Genomic DNA, 18,704 nt, shown 5'->3' with positions numbered 1-18,704 from the left:
ATCATCAATAAACAACACTATTACGATAATGGCCTCCTCGCAAAGTCAACAAGTCGGCTCCGACGTGTGCGTGATAGGCACAGGAGTCCTCGGACTCCTCGCCCTCAAGAACCTCCTCGAACAGGGCCTCAACTCAACCGCCTTTGAGAGGAACGAATACATTGGCGGCAACTGGCATGCTTCGCAGAACACGGACCAGACTACTGCTCTGATGGGGACGACTGCGAATACTTCCAGGCACTGTGTGAGTTGCAACCGGACATTGCCTATCTCGAACATGCTAACAAGCTGAAGTGTTCTTTTACAGACTTTCCTATGCCTTATGGTAAGTTAAAGTGTAACTTGGCGATGTATAGTAACTTACAAACATCGCTAGACTACGCTGTCCATCCCCCACAAAAGGATATCGAAAAGTACATCGAATCATACGCCAAACACTTCAACTTGTTCCCACACATCGAATTCTCCACATCAGTCGATCATGTCGAGCGTGATCAAGAACGTGGAGTATGGAAAGTTTTTACCAAAAACACAAAGTCCGGTGCCGAAGAATGCAGGACCTTTAGCCGCGTGGTTGTTGCAACGGGCATGCTCAACGCCAAGAACATCCCCAATGTCAAAAACATCGACAGGTTTGAGGGAGACGTCCTCCACTCCCGGCAGTTCAAGGATGCTTCCAAGTACAAGGATAAGAACGTGCTTGTTGTCGGTATTGGAGCTACGGGAGCGGACACCACATCGTTTCTGGTGAAGGCGGGAGCCAGCAAGGTCTATCTAAGTCACAGAGGCCAATTCTACCTTGTGAGTAACTTCTAGTGACAGTTTTTGATGAAACACTGACCGCTACTATAGCTTCCTCGACGGGTCAAGGGCAAGGCCTTCGACCACTCCATGAGTCGCCGTGTCGGCATCTGTGTGAGAGCGCTCGCAGGTCTCTGGCCACGAGGCTTTGCTGCACTCATGTCCAAGGGCCTCATCAGCACGAGGAACAAGTCTTTCCCGTTTCTAACCGAGCATTCATCATTTGCTTCATCTCGACCTATCGACGGTATCCTACACCGAGTTCCGATCTTCTCGGATGACCTTGCAGATAACCTCCGAGATGGTCGTGTCAAGTCAGTCTTGGGTATTCAGGAGGTGACAGGACCCAAGTCTATCACCCTGACCGATGGGACCGTTTTGGATGACCTCGATGCTATTGTCTTTTGCTCGGGTTATCATTACGACTTTTCTGTGGTCAGGGGACCTGGTGACCCGACCGACTCAGCCATCGCTCCTGACCATAACAAGAAGATTCAGGCAGCTCGACATTACAGTGACGACAACAAGTTTGCTCGACTATACCATGGATTCCTCTCAGAGCAGTATCCAGAGTCACTGGCCTTCCTCGGCCATGTCATCATCATGAAGCCCCCTTTCGTTCTCTACGACCTAATCTCAATGGCACTCGCTGGTGTCTGGTCTGGCAGCTACCCCATAGAATCATCAGAGGAGAGACGCCGTGACATCGACACCCACTACGACTTCATGGTCAAGACCCTCGAGGAAGCCCCAGTGCCTCACCTCGGCATGCGTCTCGCGTCGGCGCCCACGTACGAGTGGCTGAACCAAGCAGCGGGCACAGGCGTGACGGAGAACCTGGGTTGCTTCTCGTGGAAGGCGTGGAAGCTTTGGTGGAACGACCGCAAGTTCTATAACCTGCTGATGGACGGTATCGACATACCAGCGGTTTACAGGCTGTTTGATACCGGGCGAGGGAGGAAGCCGTGGCCTGGGGCGAGGGCGGCCATCGAGAAGCTCAACCAGCAGGCGAAGGAGCTGGGAGAAGAGTGGGAACGGGAGAATCAAGATAAGAAGACGAAGTGAGTGAGCAGAGTTGGTGTTGAGGGTAGAAGTGATTCTTTTGGCGCTGTTTAGTATTTGATGAAGTTTGAATGTTCAAGATCAATCAACGTCGCCAAATAGACTGAACAACACGTGAGATAGGTAGACAGCTATCCAGCACATCTCGAAATGTAGTTGCCAAGATATTGTCTGAGTAGTGAGACCTGATGTGTGATTGGCGTCGAGATAGCATAGCCGTACTCTGTGATGGCTGGCCAGCCCCTTGACATATCTAATTCACAGCCTCTGTTAAGTTATCATGGCGATGAGAAAGATGAACTACTCATGTGAAACAAATATTCCAACAAGAGGCGGCCTGGCGAGGCATCAAACAAGGATTAGGCACCCACTTGCATTGATTGCTGCACCATGATCAGCGCCCGCAGCGCAGGGCAGCGTAAGCGTTAGAGGTTTCGTAGCTAAGGTTGTCCTGATGTGGAAGCCACCCGCCCTGTTGCACTTCACCCATCCCTCCTTCCATCAACACATGTACCAATAATTTAAGCAACTCACTCTCATCGTCGCAATCACACAGCGCAACAAGAAGAGAATAAAAAGAAACTTGCCGAAAGAGGCGCTCGTTGCATGCTCGGAATTCGTCCCACGCTGCGAGCAAGGCCCTCGCTTCTGGACCTGATCCGCGCCCGAGGCGAGGACGACTCCGACGACGAAGACACCAACGGCAACCACAGAGGGACGGCCACAGACAGCAACAGCTCCAGGGGCCGCGCGGGGAGCTTCAGCAGCAGTTCCAGCGATGCAGCCCCTGCGGCAGCCGCTAACGCCCTCGCCGCCTCTCGCACACAAGCTCCAGGCGCAGGCGGAGGCGGAGGCCCCACCCGCACCGCATCGTCATCATCCAGGCTCCACCGTGGACCTGGAACTGGAGCTGGGAAGGTGCAAGCTCGTGCTGCTGCTGTCGCTGCCGCTCAGGCTCTAGTCGACGTAGCTTGCCAGGTGCCTCTGCCAAACTCTCCACCACCATCTCCATCATCTCCAACTCCATCTCGACCGCCTCCCTCGACCTCATCCTCCTCCGACCCGACTCTACCCTGCATCCGGCCTGCGTCGCCGTCCTCTCCGAGACCCATTCCTCAGATCCGTCTTGATCCCGACAGCGCCCCCGTTTCGCCGCCCAAGATGCCTCCCGTATGTTGATTCCCGACCTCAAGAACCTGGTTCCCCTGATGGTTGCTTGCCAGACCCGTGACGACACGGCGTCCATTGCCCCGCTGGATTCGAGAGGCTGACATGACCAATGCTGCAGAAAGCAAAGGCTGCTAGCAGCAACGTCAACGAAGATGATGCGCCTCAACAGGGTATGTAGATGCTAGGACCGCTCATGTTTGGGCACTTTTGAAGGTACCTTGGCCTGGTCGCTAACAATCTTCTTAGGCAAGATTTACTCCATCTCCGGGTCAGTTCCTCCAGCTTTTCTCGGCTTCGCGAGCCATCTACGCCCTCGAAATGCATCCTGCAAAGCGCTCATGGGACGTCATCATGTTTTACTGACTCTTTCAACAGTCCCGTCGTGGTGGCTGAGGACATGATTGGTGTTGCCATGTACGAGTTGGTTAGTCGCAATCATCCACCATCGTCATCATCGGCCCAAATCTAACCAACAACTCGTCCAGGTCAAAGTAGGTCACGATAGCCTTGCTGGTGAGGTTATTCGAATCAATGGCGACCAAGCCACCATTCAGGTTTACGAGGAGACATGTACGACAACCCATGATGGAACTCGAGATCGCGACACTAATTGAGATCCTAGCCGGCGTCACTGTCGGTGACCCCGTTTTCCGAACCAGAAAGCCCTTGTCCGTCGAGCTCGGCCCCGGTCTGCTGAACGGTATTTACGACGGTATTCAGCGTCCCCTCGAGGCCATCTCGAACATCGCCAAGTCCATCTACATCCCCCGCGGTGTCTCGGTTCCCGCGCTCGACCGTGAGAAGAAGTGGGAGTTTACCCCGACCCTAAAGGTCGGTGACCACATCTCGGGTGGTGATGTCTGGGGTACTGTCTTCGAGAACTCTTTCCTCGCCAGCCACAAGATTCTGTTCCCCCCTCGCGCCCGAGGAACCATCACCAAGATCGCCTCCAAGGGCGAGTACACAGTCGTCGAGAAGCTCCTCGAGGTCGAGTTCGATGGCAAGAAGACCGAGTACCCCATGATGCAGTCCTGGCCCGTCCGAGTGCCTCGCCCTTCCAACGACAAGATGTCTGCCGATCAGCCCTTCATCGTCGGCCAGCGAGTTCTCGACGCGCTCTTCCCCAGTGTCCAGGGTGGAACTGTCGCTATCCCTGGTGCTTTCGGTTGTGGAAAGACTGTCATTAGTCAGTCTGTGTCCAAGTTCTCCAACAGTGATGTTATCGTTTACGTCGGATGTGGTGAGCGAGGCAACGAGATGGCCGAAGTCTTGAAGGATTTCCCCGAGCTCACCATCGAGGTTGAGGGTCGCAAGGAGCCCATCATGAAGCGAACTACGCTCATTGCCAACACCTCCAACATGCCTGTCGCTGCCCGAGAAGCCTCCATCTACACCGGAATTACTGTGGCCGAGTATTTCCGGGACCAGGGTCTCAACGTTGCCATGATGGCTGACTCTTCCTCCCGATGGGCTGAGGCTCTTCGAGAACTGTCTGGTCGTCTGGGAGAAATGCCTGCTGATCAGGGTTTCCCCGCCTACCTGGGTGCCAAGCTCGCCTCGTTCTACGAGCGAGCCGGTCGTGTCAAGACTCTGGGTTCCCCTGAGCGCCAGGGCAGTGTCAGCATTGTCGGTGCCGTCAGCCCCCCTGGTGGTGATTTCTCGGATCCCGTCACTACGGCTACTCTGGGTATTGTGCAGGTCTTCTGGGGTCTCGACAAGAAGCTTGCCCAGCGAAAGCATTTCCCTTCGATCAACACATCCGCCTCGTACAGCAAGTACACCAACACACTGGACAAGTTCTACGAGAAGAACTACCCCGATTTCCCCCGTCTCCGAGACCGCATCAAGCAGCTCCTCTCCGACTCTGAGGAGCTTGACCAGGTCGTGCAGCTGGTCGGAAAGAGTGCGCTGTCTGATCCCGACAAGATCACTCTGGATATTGCCGCTCTGCTCAAGGAGGACTTCCTGCAGCAGAACGGTTACTCAGACTATGACCAGTTCTGCCCCATCTGGAAGACTGAGTGGATGATGAAGCTCATGGTGGGTTTCCACGATGAGGCCCAGAAGGCGATTGCCCAGGGCCAGAGCTGGAGCAAGGTGCGAGAGGCTACCTCTGACCTGCAGGCCAACCTGCGACAACTCAAGTTCGAGGTTCCCACCGAGGGTCAGGACGTGATCTCCAAGAGGGTAAGCAACACGGCGATGATTTTTGAGTATATGCTAACAAGGTTGATAGTACGAGGAGATCCAACAGAAGATGACGGACAAGTTCGCTGCTGTCATGGACGAGTAAATCAAGACTCTGGAGGTGATCTCGAGAGACGTTGCATTGCGAGCAGTTGCGGTCTTAGGCATAGAAGAAGGATAAGGAGGGGGATAAGTCAGGAGAAAGCCGGTATTCGATTACTGTTTGCGACGCCCCATAGTTTAGTGTGTTGAATCGATATCAAATTGTTTGAATATTCCTTGGTTATGCATGCTGACTGGCCTATTGTCTGTACATGTCACTGCTGCATTGAAGCTGTCGGGAGCCTCATCCGGGGTGGGTCATGGAGTTGGGGAAGGATGATGTGGGGCTGCATATGGTAAGTAATTCTCGCGGTGAACCTTGAGAAGATGATATTCCTGACTTTTACCAACAGCTCAGCTTTTCTACGTTGATATACACCTTTAAGGCCGTTTCTCCTCTCCAAAAAATCTATTTCTGCTCCTCTCAATCCCACCACTCAAGAGACTCACTCAATCCCTCAATACACATACACACAACCCCTCACTCGCCGAACAATGTCCGAAGAACTCCAGGACGAGGTTGAAGCCATCAACTCCATCTACGGCGACGGCAGCCTCGTCCCTACCGAGAGCGACACCACCGTCTTCATCCTCAACCTCCCCGGTGACGCCTCCTCCCTCCGCGTCCGCTTCCCGCAAGAGTACCCCTCCAAACCCCCCTCCGTCCTCGGCACGCATCACAGCTCCGGCGGCGTGAGGGGTGCCGGCGCGAGGGACCTTAAACTCTTTCGTGAAGCTTTGGAGAGTGTGTTTCAAGAAGGTCTTGTGTGTTTATTTGATGCTGTTGAGGAGTTTACGAGGCGTTCTGAGGAGGAGGCTGAGGAAGAAGCACCGACTGCACCCTCACCACCACCAGAAGAGTATGAGATAGAAGAACCATCTTTCCCGCCCCCGGAATGGATCCTCTCAGAACCCATCACAGACTCCAAGTCAACATTTATAGCACACGTCGCGCGCGTCACGTCGCCGGACCAGGCGCGACACTACGTGCAGGTGCTCCTGGCATCCGACAAGCGCATCCGCGCCGCAACGCATAACATGACGGCGTGGCGCATCAAGGGCCCCGGGGCAGCGAGCTTCCAGGACTGCGACGATGATGGCGAGGCCGCCGCGGGGGGCAGACTGTTGCATCTCATGCAGGTCATGGATGTCTGGGATGCCATGGTCGTGGTGACGAGGTGGTATGGCGGCGTGTTGCTGGGACCTAAGAGGTTTGCCCTCATCAACGCCGTTGCGAGGGATGGCTTCGTGAAGGCTGGCTTGGTCGAGGAGAAGAAGAAGGGAAAGTAACAAGGTGCTCTCTCAGTCAAGGCATCACAAACCTGGAGCCACGGCGACGCCAACTGTTACGTTACACAATCATCATGGTATCTCGATTTGGAACAGAACAGCTCCTCCCGAAGAACGCCAGACACATACACAAAAAGCCGCCCACCATCCACTCCACGTCTTGGATTACATAGGGGATACAGTTCCCCAGCATCATATCATGCTCTGCCGCCCAGCTACCTTACATGAAAATCATTTACGCCATCTCCAAACGCCTCTCCTTGGGTTTGAAAGTCCTTGGTGTTACAAATCTGTCAACAACTCATCTCCCCTTTTGTTACAAGTTTAAAAGACCACCGCCCTACGACTCCTTGGTAAGCAGTGGCTCCAAAATACCCATAGCCCGGACAGACTGCTCCTCCGAGAGAATGACGGCACCTGCTTGGGCTGTTGAGAGGTACGAAAGTTCCGAGCTCTCCGCTATCTGTGGATCCTGCACCAGGATGCCGGCAACACCGCAGACGATACCAGTGGCTTCCAAAGACAAGCTTTCCAGGTTGAGGAAAATGGGAATCAGGCAGCCTTCTGTATCCCCCACCAGAGAGTCGCCAAAGACATCAAGGAGGTTCTTGTCGAGGAGTAGCGAAGGTGGGTCGTCCTGGGCCAACGTAACCGACATGAATCGTGGTTGCGAGACAAGAGCCGAGATGATGCAAGTGTACAGCTTCGTATCGACATTATCCGCCCAGCTTGGTCGTCGACCGTTCCCCGTGGCGTGTCGACTGATCGAAGGTCGTTGGTGGTTGAAGGATGCAAGCTGCGATGCCTCACGGCCAGAACATTGCACCAGCACCAAGCCCTCCTCGATGTTGGGAGTGACATGCCGTTTCTTGAGAAGGCCAAAGGTACGTGTCTGCATCTCGGAAACGTTGGACGGAAGACCCTCGTGCGGCGGGGTCGCTGTCGGTTCGGTGGCGCCCTTCTTATATCCCTGTGTGACATAGTTGGACTCGTTCTCGCACAACTCGAAGCCCTTGGCGAGGAGTGATTTGGCAACGTTGTCGCGCTCTTTGGTCGGTACTAGAATAAAGTCGGAGTAGTATGTGGTAATGAAGAAGATGGGGATACCAGCCAGTGCCAGTGGAGAGGTCAACTCCATTACACGGCCGCCCGCATCGAGTCCAGCACTAATGACGGAGAGGATCATGTACGAGTCCTTGGAGACTGAGACGGATTTGGCAATATCGCGCGGAAGCGTCTTCAGGACGGGCTCAAACACATTCTGTGCCCATGACGAGTGGCAGACCACCGAACACTCGAGGGGGGTGATGCTGATGTTGAGAAAGCCATGTTGACCATCAGATGTGAGACCCTGTAGCTCGTACTCTGGTGAATCGCGCAAGTTTCCCAGACTCTGAGACTGTGGGAGGAGGACGCGGAGGATGGGCTGGAGCAGCGTCGAGTAGAGATTGAGAGGGATGTGAATCAGCGTATAGGTGCCATCCTAGAGAGCAAGAGGTTAGAATAAAGCCTATGTACAAGCAACTCTTTAACTTGTCAATCTTGAAACGCCCGTTGTTGAGTAGTCGCATGCAAGGTCATGCGGCAGGATCAGGAGTAAGACAGATCTCAAGTAAGAAAGGGTTGTGTGCAGAAACTGCAGCACCGACTTACAAGGAAAGAAACTTGCGCGTTCATGATGAACCGCCAATGTCGAGTCCCGGTGCAGGCGAGGTTGAGTTCAATGAGGGGCTGATCGCAACTTGAATGCGAATCGATGTCTGCGGCAAACTCAAGCTAGGCTGGACGGACAGCAGGTAGGCGATAACAGTCGAGGGGCTGACTCGATCATGGAAAGAACCTCGGTCCGTCTGCTCCAAGGTTTGGGCTAAGGTTGGACGAGAAACAAGAGCTGAAAGCGCCAACGGGAGTGCTGGAAAACCGGTAAAGTTTGATGTTAGTGAAAGGGGCACCCAAGCTCAAGTGGTGTGAAGAGTTTTTTTGAGAGGTTGACAAAAGGTTAATAAAAAGGAAAACGAGGGGGATTGAGAAGAATCGATGCAGGTTAGGCAACGGAGGCGATAAGGGTAAACCCACGTTAATAACTCTCTCTCTTCCTGATCTCTGAGTGAGCAGCTTGCATACTTTAGTTGCTCACACCATGGCTCCAAGCCGGACGGGAAGGGCACGTCCCTTCAAAGGTCGAGCATTGCAGGGTTTTGCAGGGACTAGGCGAGTCCACTCAAGACAGGCCAAGCCAAAGGAAGCCAAAGGCCGACCTGGGAACTACCGTAGTTGGCCGAGTTGGGCCATCATGGCGGCAGCGTTGACGGGCATGGGGGTGGATATTCCCACTAGACCTTAAGAAAGTGTAAGCCGACAATGTCTTGGTGCAATCAGGCGTCACTGGCTCAAACAACCCCTGTCCACAACCGATGATGCTACTCTGGACAGGATGGTTCGAGGTCGTCTTCCACGGGCTATGTGCCGACCTGCCATGCTGTGCTTGCATCGATTGTATCGTCTGCGGGAGATGGACACGCTCGCTTCAGTGAGGTCGCTCGGGGGTTTCCTGGCGCAGATCATCACCCAATGCCCCGATGCCCAAGGCATCTCCCTTCTATCCAACACCCCAGTGGGTAAGGCGGAACCTGAAAGGTGCAGGTGGCTTCTGTAATTGCGATGCAGGTAGTTTCACAGCATTATGTGTTATGGAGCCAAGGACAAAAGCAACAAGACTTGATCAGAAGCGCCGTGGCTCTCCGAGTCACAGAAATGCCACAGCGCCCAAAAGGTCAAGACACGCAGCTCGTTTCGCTTAGGACTGCGGTCTTGGTTTCCTAACAGCGACCAAGACGACATCGCCAGATCAGGATGCACACTCGCGGCATCCATCTGAAGCCAGAGCTGGTGGCCGATTCGAGTGCGTGACAGTGGTCTCGAGATCGACCGGGAGCAAAAGGTTGTGGCAGCCAAGCATCATGATAGGTGCAGGTACTGTATGTAGGATCCGTAGAGTTGCAGAAGTTGTTGGTGCGTGGGGGCAGGGGTGAGATGCCGTCGCTGGGCTGAGATCGGATAGGATCAGGACCCTTGCAACCCTGTAGCGGAGTGTAGGACAAGACATGTTTGACTAGTCCAAGCTTGGCCTTCTGCTCGGGCTTGGACGTGAGCTTGAAGGCGAACGAGCCATGATCAAGCAAGCCGGCGAACCGTGAGCCTGGATCCAGGCCAAGGGAATTTTGTTGGTGTTGATCGGATGTGTGGAGAATGGAAGTGTAAGTGAGGTACCCGTAGGTATGGAGCAGGTCTACAGGCGGTACCTGCCCTGGTGAGCAAAGCAGGTAGGTGGTAGCAGTCCTGTCTCTGGGCAGGCAGGAACAACTACACGATGATGCCTTTTGCCTTCCTCGTCAGTCCGCTTATGCTCACATCCATCACATGCCCTTCACCTTGGAGCTGATATTGCCTTCACCTTCACCTCAAGACGTCACGATTGAGACTCATCATTTTCTTCATCCCAGCTTCGTCGTACCGTCAGCCCCAGCTTCGGCTCCAAGGCAGATAGACCCTGGTGTTTTCTGCGGCCTGCCCGTCTCGGAAACCTCCCAGGAACCCCAGCTTTCATCATCACCCTTTCTTTTAGGTCATCAGCACCTCTAGCTATCATGTCTCGACTCGGCTTCGCCTCCGCCTTGCATCCGACTCTAGCAGCGTCAGGCGCCGAGCTTCCTCTTCTCCGTTTATGATGCATTCTGCCCCTACACTTGCGCTAGCGGCAGCTGCCCCTGGCTCTGCCTTGTTATGAGCACCAGCCAGCAGGACGAAATTGATGCATGCACCTCTCAACTACGCCTCTGATCGACTGTCGTATAACCTCAACACTCAATTATGGTTGCTCATCATTCCCCGAAGAAGCTCGGCCTTCGTCACATCGCATCTATCCCCCGGTCTTAACCCGCTGCACGCGTCTGGAAAGGGCCGCTCACCGCGATGGACAAAGGACACGACAGTGAGGCATCTCCGAGAGATCTCACTGATGAAATCTGCTTCGGGTAATGGACCCCACGACAGGTGCCGTTGCAACGGGCGCAAGGGAGCAGCTTTCTCCAATGATTCTGGCTCTCTGGAGCCCTCTTCCCCGCTTCTGGGCCCCTTGTCGTCGGGCTTGCCAATGGCACCACTGACTCGTGATTCACTGCGTGACCTGCCGCCTGTGAGGCTTCGCATTGCATCGCGGAACATGTCGCCTTGCGCATCCGGCTGCAGCTCATAAGCACGTCGAGAAGTGACGCAGCTTCCACCAAAACCCTTGTCACGCTGTCAACCGCGTGCACAGATGAGGTGTTTGCGTGCCTCTGGAATGAGGGGCTATGGCGACCTTGGCTGGCTGATGGCGACACAAGACTGCCGGATTCAGTGGCAACACCTCTCTCCCCACAAGTCTCATACTCCTGTCAGATCACTCAGCTATCGAATGAGAAACTATGTGGTCTGCGTACGACTGTCTCTGCGGCCGGTAATTGTCGGCGGATGGCACGAAGCGACTAGCTTTCTCTTGATACCTATCAGCAGATATCCTCTTTAATACCTATCAATGAGGGTCCTTCGTCCCGCCCGTTGTGGGACGGGAGCTAAGCGCAGGTGGGCTGTTTGATAAAGGATTCTTGACCAGCTTACATCGCAGTTATCGTAATAGCATAGTCTAGTTGTCGAGATGTGACAATATCTCCACGAATGAAGGCTCCAAACTCGCCCGGATAACAAAGGCTTCTCGGACCCCCAGCCTCTCGGTCTCGGCTGTTCTGACAGGACCGCTGATCGACCAAAGCCTTCCCGTCCTGTCATGGATACTTCAATTATGACATGAAAGCCCCGACGGAGAAGAGGGGGGTTCATGCATGACATTGCAGTGGCCTATCTTGCCTAGCGCGCCCAGTAACCGCCCCAGCCGACCGGATTGTCAACTCTCACTCGACTAGCTGCCGGCCGTGATTGTCCTCCCACTCTCCCAGTGCCAAGGCACAGAGGGCTTGTTTCACTTCTGCGCGTCTAGGTCGGTCGCCTGCATCCCGGAGGCCACCGCGAGCTCCGCACGGCTACCGTTGGAAAAGATGGATGTGGGCGGATCCGAACAACTCGGTGACATGCTCTCCGCAAGACACGTCTCTGCAGGACAGCTTGAGCCATTCCTATTTTGAGATGGTCGAAACTTTATTGCTTGACCCCAACGACGACCAGGTTTCTTGGGCTCTGTTCGTAGTCAAACACTGTCTCGACCCATGCATGACGGACGAGATCGTCGTGTTCTCGGAGGAACGTCCACCGGTCCGACACGATGAGAGACTCGACAGCCATGGCGCTGAACGCCATTAGACTCCAGACAGCGCACAACTCCTTCTTTCGTGGCAGGTACGTGGCCTCATAGCGCTCGATCTCTTCGTCTGTGATGTCGCCCATCTTCTCCCGCATCACGTCTGCATACTGTTTGAAGTCGCTGTTGGTCGTGAGTTTCTGCACAGCCCCGCGCACATAGTCCTTGAAAGAACCGTAGCAATTCTTCCGCAGGGATCCAATGATGACAGGATTGGTGCTGATGTCAAAAGGACTCTCGCTGTCGCTCTTGGTGGCGACAGTAGCATCTGCCTCAGGTCCTCCTTGGGCGTCAGAATGCCGGACCTTGGTCACCACGCCCCGGTCAAGGAATATCTTTTGCAACACTGCTCTGAAAAAGTGCCGAGAGAAGAATCCCGCGCTCTCCTTTTCGGTCCAGTTCTGGGGTGCTTGGCAAGCCATCATGCGTGCTGTGATGTTCAGTCGCACGCCGTCACCTTCATATGTCGAGAACTTTTGGCTCATGGGGAACCCTTGCGGGTCATGCTTGTCGGATTCTCGGACGAGCCGGCCGTTGACAGCCTGGAGAGTCGGCCTCAAGAAAGCATGCTTGTAGGTCGGCGGTCCTAGCTTCTCGGTCATCAAGTTGTAGCAGCATCCAACAATTGCCACCGCCCGGATGCTAGGGTTGAGGATCAGGGAGCGAATTCCAAAGTGCGACAGGTTTCCGCAGGAGTGGATTGACATTGCCATCAACCTCAAGTCCTTCTTTTCGCCCTCTGTTTTGCTCCCGTTGTCGATTTGGGCAATGACGTCGGCAAGATCACCGCTGTCGAGACGACCCGAGATATACTGGACAAACCCCTTGCCTTCTTCCGCCGTGTATTCCGCTTCGAGTTCTCTGGTGGGCCTGAACTCGAATGCTTCATCTCCTGCCACTTCGCGGATAGCCTTGGCCAAAGCCTCTGGATCATCTTGTGCGTCTGGGCCGCGTGCTTCGATGATCTGATTCCACAGCTTCTTGTTTCTCATGACCTTGGGCTTGACGGCCAAACCAGAAGTCATATCGAGGCCTCTTGCTGCTGTAACGTTATTCTCACGCCCTTCAACGGCAACCACATATCGGTTATATGGTTCGCTTGCCATTGCCCGACCAAGATAATTCTGACCACTGCCAAAGTCAACAAAGTGGGTGATTTCGTCACCGAATTTCTCAGAAAGATCCCCTGACAGCCTATCGAGATAGTCGGCAAAGTTGGTGACCTCATGGACCTTTTTGCGGTTCATGCCCACGGCGACTGGGCGTGGCAGAGCAGGCAGTTTCTCCTTCGGGGGTGTGAATGAGCGACCAAGAGATAGGTTTCGGACTGTTCGAATATATTCGATGAAGCTCTCCGGAGGGGCCTCTCCTTCGAATTTGAGATTATCCAGATCATCTCGCATGAGGAGATCCAGGAGGTCCATGAGACTGCATGACAAGATGAAGGGATGCCACTCCTTGGGTATGGCGTAGTGGAAGAGGCCAGGTTCGATGGTGAAGAAGTCGAGGATGTGAACACCACCACAGAGAATTTGGAAAGTCTCCGAGGTCCTTGAGAACTTGAGGAGTTCATCGATGTACTCCTCGGGAGAAGCAAAGTCGCCATTGAATGGCAGGGGCTTTTCAGGTATCATGATGAGATACAGTCGAGTTGTTGACTACCCTGGAGCAGTGTCAATGATGGATTCTCGGTGGTTTGTTTGGCTGGAAGCTTACTGTATGCTGGGTGAATACTTGCTAAGATCTGGCCCTGGTCCTCTCTGGTGTTGTTTTCTCGTCCCTTGTTCAGAGCCCTTGTCTGTTAGATATGCAGGCTGTCTCTAAAAAGATCAGTTGGAGGAGTTGTGCACTCTCAACAACTGGGCGAGTCGTTGAACGGCAGATAGAACAAAGCTACTGGGTATTAGACTACGAGAAGTCCAAGTTCCGGCCAGTTCAAATATTAGCCTCAAGATTTGGGCAAATTTCGATCTATCATGCACAATCCAAATTCACTTGGTGTGCGGGTCGAATTTGTAGGTGAGAGCTCGGTGTGACTGAGAGGGAGCCCAGAAAAAGGTACGTACCTCGCAGCTCTCACCGAGCGCTCCCCAGGCCCAGGGTCCCTGCAACGTCATCCCCTCCAACCTCCCATTGTCGCATTCGAACAGGCTCCGAGATTGAATCTTCTGGCTTCAATTAATCCAACTGCTAGAGTCGCCCAGACATCATCGCACATTGACGCTTATGCGTCTTCACGCCTCATACCGTTAGGATGATGTCCTCCACAAACGAAGAGGACCCCTTCCTCCAGGTCCAACAGTGCGTTTCCATCCTTCGTTATCATCCCAATGTTTAGCTGTTCATCACGCTAACTGCCACGCAGAGATGTTCTCACTCAGATGGCCTCGGCTAGGCCGCTGTTCGCCTCATATCTCCGCATCCGCTCCCTCTCCACAAATGCCGACTCCCCTGAACTTGCTTCCGCTCGCTCCGACCTCGAAGCCGCTCTCTCATCCCTCGCCGACGACCTAGCCGACCTCGTCGCCTCGGTGCAGGCCGTCGAGTCCAACCCCGCGCAGTTTGGTCTCTCTGCACATGAGGTGACACGCCGGAAGCGCCTGGTGCAGGAGGTCGGCGGCGAGATCGACGACATGCGCGACGAGCTTGCCAAGAAGGTCGACGCCGTCCGTGGAGGTGACCTGCCCGACCCCAACGCGTTCGCCATCGACGGCGACGGTGACGATACGTACGCCGAGTTTGAGCAGCAGCAGCAGATGGAGATAATGCGCGAGCAGGACCAGCACCTGGATGGCGTGTTCCAGACCGTGGGCAATCTCCGAAGGCAGGCTGACGATATGGGTAGGGAGCTGGAGGAACAGCGCGAGATGCTTGAGGTTGTCGATGAGGCGGCTGATCGCGTGGGTGGCCGACTGCAGACGGGCATGCAGAAGCTGCAGCATGTGATACGCGCGAACGAGGATCGGTATAGTAGCTGCTGCATAGCTGTCCTCATATTTGTGCTCATCCTGCTGTTGGTCCTCCTCTTGATTCTATAATACTCCCGAGTCTCGAGTTTAGAGAAGGGGTAAGGGGGCTGTCCTGATGCAGCACACTTTTGTCAGAAGCGTTCATGACACTTTTACGTTGGGAAATCGGAGTTTTGGGTGGGAATTGCTACGACTGCGTACACGCAATGACCGGAAATCTTCTTCTTTTTTCTTTGTCTTGGTTGTATACTAGAAGGATAGATAAAGAGGAGCAGACGTGGCCGTTTGTCTGCTCAAACGGCGTGACATAATCCAACAAGTCCGCCAAACACCTGCTATGCCTGCCAAGCCTATGCCTATGGTGATGTGATGCCTTTCCTCATCAACAAGAATGATATCTCTGTCCTGAACGCCTGTTACAGCACCGGCTTGAACGTGTTCTTTTTCCATTTGCTTCTTCTCGTCCCCCTTGATTCTCCTTGCCGGGTGTCCTTGTTCTTCTAAGCCAGCACCAGTCCCGATTCGCTCTTGAGCACATCAGCCAGAGCGGCCAGAGAACCGGCAGCCGTGGCGTTTTGGGGCGCCTTCTTGGGGAATTCGACAAGCGCAAGGCGGAGAGCAGCCAAAGCTGCGTTGCCGTAAAAGTTGAGGAAGCGTTGCTCGTGGCCCTGGATCATGGACCGCAAGACAACGTATTGTGTGTTTGAGATCTCGTTGGGGGGCGAGTTGACGATGTATGCGAGCGCCTTCCAGTAATTCGTAGGTGGGTAGGGGTTCTTCTTTGATGACTTGCTGAAGTCTCTCAGAGAAAGAGAGGCAAAGCCAGCACCCAGGCCAGTCATCCTGTCGTTGTGGCTCTGTTCTGTGATCCAGGCCGGCCCATCCTTCTTCCAACCGATAGAGATACGACCGCGCTCTGTTCGATCGCTGCCTCTGTGGCCGAAGAGGACTGGGCACACGATTCGGTACTTCGCCATTACGATGTCGATCAGGGATTGCCCTCGCCATTCAAACTCCTGGTTTGAGAAGATGTGGGCTGTAAAGACCCCGATCGGGTCTGCGGCCTTTGGGTTGGCGCCACCTTCGTTGATGAACTGGTTGATAATGGCCTTGGCACAGATATTCATGAGATAAATGAAGAGTGAAGGCAGTGTTTGGTCGTTGTGGGTGGCTCCTTGAACGGGCTCTCTCTTGTCGACCACAAACAGGCCAACATCGATTGGCGGGCTCGGTGTACCACCCTTCAAGGCCTCCTTCAATGTGTCTGTGATCTTCTGGACCTAGTCTTTGTTAGAGAATGCCCTCATATCAAAACATCTTACTTACTGGTTTGGCGTTGGCACCCTTTCCGCCGGTCAGCTGGCCGATAGCCACCCGGATCTCTCGACGGAAGGTTCCAAGCTTGCCCTTGAGCGGAGAGCCAGGGACTTTAGACTGTGCCTGAAGTTCCCGGCGCAGCTTCTTGAGTTCCTGGTGAATCTGGCTATATCGATCCTCGGTGGGACTCGCTGCGGGTTGCACAGGAGGTGCGGCGGGTTTTGCCAAAGGTTGAGCAGGAGCAGGCGCAGCGGGTTGTGCCGCAACTGGTCCGTTTGTTTTCTGGAACAGTCCATGTGTTGTTGTTTGTCCGGAAGTTGCAGCAGCAAGTGGGCTGCTAATCGTCGGTTTGTTCTGGGGTGCGAAGGGGCTGCTAGTGGCAGGGGGTGCAAGAGCAGGCTTCTTGATCTCTGAAGGGGGAGTTGTCGATGGTTCGACCCGCTTCGATTCCTTTACTGGTGTAGTGCCGTTTGTTGTCTTCGAAGGATCTGGTTTGGGTGCCGGAGGGGGAGTGGGAGGTTCGGGCTCTGGTGGTAATCGAGGAATCGTCTTGGCCTTGAGTTCACGAAGTCTCTTCTCCTCAGCGACAACTAGAGCTTCTGCCCGAAGTCTCTCTTGCTCCTTGCGCTCCTCCTCGACGATACGTCGGTGCTCTTGTTGCAGCTCATGAAGCTCGTAGACTCGGATCGCAGCCTGGCGCACCCGCTCGTGCTCTACCTGGGCCGCCGCCAGGGCATCCCGATGGCTAAGCTCGTTGTTTCGCGTATCAAGTAGGAAGCTCGCGGCGATGTTACGCTCGGGGCTCGAGAGCAATTGGCTCCGCCTCGTGGTCGGGGAGCGTGTCATGATGAGTTGAGGACGGCGAGGCTAGGATTTCGCTGTCACGTATTCATTGGTAGCTGGAACGGGCAGTTTCCAGGGCAGGTAGGAGGTGTGAAAGCCCGTATATCGATGAATAAAACAAGCCGTCTTTCAGGCCGGTCCGCGAGGGATCGGACAGCGGATCTGACGTCGAATTTTGAGATTGAATGTCGTTCTTTGGGTTGTAATATGCAGCCCTTGGAGAGGCTGGATGCAGATCAAAGCATAGTGGGTACGTACCAACTGATATGAGCTGAACTTCCAGCCTCCCGTCCAGCTTGGTCCCACCTAAACGGGAAGTAAAAGAACAGCCTGATCTCGGTCCGCTAAAATAAAGTCCCGAGCTGCATTGCTCAGCCACACAGAGTCAGCCACACAAACTCAAGTGTGGCCGTGTCATTCGGGATGGCGCCGTGAAACATGTCAACCCTGACGCCGCCCGTAAAGGTCGAGACAATGCAAGATGCTCCTCCACATGAGGGGCAATGGACGCGTGATCTTATTGGCAGCCTGACACCAAGTGGCAGGTAACAGGTATCCTACGGCAGCACCTGAATCACGGAGGTTCTGTCAGAAATACAGCCTTGGAGCTGAATTTCGTGCTGGCTAAGCAAGTCTGAGGCAGCCTAGTCACTGCATCTGGAAACTGTTCGTCGCGTCCACCTGAGGACATGGAGACGAGACGACGCGATGGGGTAGTTCGACTGAAGGGTTACATCGACGGCTTAAATCTAGAACCTGCCTGGATGTGGTTCACTGGGTCGGGCCGTTGCTCGCCCTCTGGGTAGGTACCTGAGCTGTCTAAGGGAGGTATGCGGATGAGGACCACGAAGCCACGGCAGCCGTTTTTGGTTGTGTTGGGCCCAGACGGGGAACATGTCTGAACTTCGGGTAACGCCTCTGCGAGACACGGCTTGACGATGATCAAGATACTCGGTAATGGGCAACATGGAGTCAAGTATACGAAGTACTTGGATAGGTAGTTGGAGACCAGGTTCACCCTGAAAGACGGCTCGTTACTCTGGGCAAATGGAAGAACCATGACTTGGCTGTGAGCACCTGACCTCGGATTGAGATGTCTTTCAACGATTGCCCGGGAGACGAGGCTTCAACTCGGACACGGGCTAGAGGGTGGTCCGTTGTTGGTGGGAGCTGTCCCATTTCGGCTCCCGAACGGAGATGGAGAATGACAGCTGTTCTAGCTGTGGACAAGCCTGAACGTGAGCCTCGCTCAGGAATGTCAATGAGATCACTGGCGAAGCTCTAGCCCACTCCATTTCGTCAGTGCAGTGAGCGTCTGTGAGCCTGCCCCTCGATGACGTTTGGCGGCACGGATTTCTTGGTTCCCTTGCCTGGATGTTTGCACTATCGAGCATCACCCTTGAGCCGCAGGGGACGCCCGGAGCTGGAGGTTTGATTGTTGTATCCATACTGTGTTGCGAAGCAGGGTTTATCGCCCCCCTAGCGTAGGCGGATACGGTTAAGCATCATCAGGCAATCACAGGGGCCAAGGTCTAAGGAGCTGGAGCGTGACACGAGGGAGTGAAAACGAGGCCAGGCTGGGAGGAGGAGGAGGAGGAGGATGGATACCG

General features: G+C 54.4%; 7 protein-coding genes across 7 annotated transcripts; 4 read left to right on the top strand and 3 right to left on the bottom strand.

The window, feature by feature from the left end:
* Positions 1-28: 28 nt before the first annotated feature.
* On the top strand, positions 29-1,866 carry NCS57_01142800 (uncharacterized protein; the record flags this gene model as incomplete). The annotated part of the gene is made up of 4 exons (XM_053061145.1): positions 29-244; positions 295-325; positions 377-801; positions 853-1,866. 4 exons carry the CDS (start codon positions 29-31, stop codon positions 1,864-1,866), a joined length of 1,686 nt encoding a protein of 561 aa, XP_052909531.1.
* A 603-nt stretch (positions 1,867-2,469) lies between these two features.
* Positions 2,470-5,326, top strand: NCS57_01142700 (H(+)-transporting two-sector ATPase; the record flags this gene model as incomplete). The annotated part of the gene is made up of 7 exons (XM_053061144.1): positions 2,470-3,033; positions 3,152-3,203; positions 3,280-3,301; positions 3,409-3,457; positions 3,519-3,603; positions 3,656-5,220; positions 5,270-5,326. 7 exons carry the CDS (start codon positions 2,470-2,472, stop codon positions 5,324-5,326), a joined length of 2,394 nt encoding a protein of 797 aa, XP_052909530.1.
* Positions 5,327-5,817: 491 nt separating this feature from the next.
* NCS57_01142600 (RWD domain-containing protein) lies at positions 5,818-6,612 on the top strand (the record flags this gene model as incomplete). The annotated part of the gene is made up of 1 exon (XM_053061143.1): positions 5,818-6,612. The coding sequence occupies one exon, from the start codon at positions 5,818-5,820 to the stop codon at positions 6,610-6,612; it is 795 nt and encodes a 264-aa protein (XP_052909529.1).
* A 340-nt stretch (positions 6,613-6,952) lies between these two features.
* Positions 6,953-8,289, bottom strand: NCS57_01142500 (uncharacterized protein; the record flags this gene model as incomplete). The annotated part of the gene is made up of 2 exons (XM_053061142.1): positions 6,953-8,095; positions 8,266-8,289. The coding sequence occupies 2 exons, from the start codon at positions 8,287-8,289 to the stop codon at positions 6,953-6,955; spliced, it is 1,167 nt and encodes a 388-aa protein (XP_052909528.1).
* Positions 8,290-11,805: 3,516 nt separating this feature from the next.
* Positions 11,806-13,599, bottom strand: NCS57_01142400 (Methyltranfer-dom domain-containing protein; the record flags this gene model as incomplete). Its single annotated transcript, XM_053061141.1, has 1 exon — positions 11,806-13,599. The coding sequence occupies one exon, from the start codon at positions 13,597-13,599 to the stop codon at positions 11,806-11,808; it is 1,794 nt and encodes a 597-aa protein (XP_052909527.1).
* A 620-nt stretch (positions 13,600-14,219) lies between these two features.
* NCS57_01142300 (T-SNARE coiled-coil-like proteiny domain-containing protein) lies at positions 14,220-15,003 on the top strand (the record flags this gene model as incomplete). The annotated part of the gene is made up of 2 exons (XM_053061140.1): positions 14,220-14,266; positions 14,331-15,003. The coding sequence occupies 2 exons, from the start codon at positions 14,220-14,222 to the stop codon at positions 15,001-15,003; spliced, it is 720 nt and encodes a 239-aa protein (XP_052909526.1).
* Positions 15,004-15,434: 431 nt separating this feature from the next.
* Positions 15,435-17,097, bottom strand: NCS57_01142200 (MRNA export factor GLE1; the record flags this gene model as incomplete). Its single annotated transcript, XM_053061139.1, has 2 exons — positions 15,435-16,214; positions 16,261-17,097. The coding sequence occupies 2 exons, from the start codon at positions 17,095-17,097 to the stop codon at positions 15,435-15,437; spliced, it is 1,617 nt and encodes a 538-aa protein (XP_052909525.1).
* Between the last annotated feature and the right edge of the window lie 1,607 nt (positions 17,098-18,704).

Source organism: Fusarium keratoplasticum, chromosome 9 (assembly GCF_025433545.1).
Source record: "Fusarium keratoplasticum isolate Fu6.1 chromosome 9, whole genome shotgun sequence".
NCBI classification, from domain to species: Eukaryota; Fungi; Ascomycota; class Sordariomycetes; order Hypocreales; family Nectriaceae; genus Fusarium; species Fusarium keratoplasticum.
Note: the sequence above shows the minus strand (reverse complement) of the source record. Positions and strands in the feature narration are given on the sequence as shown.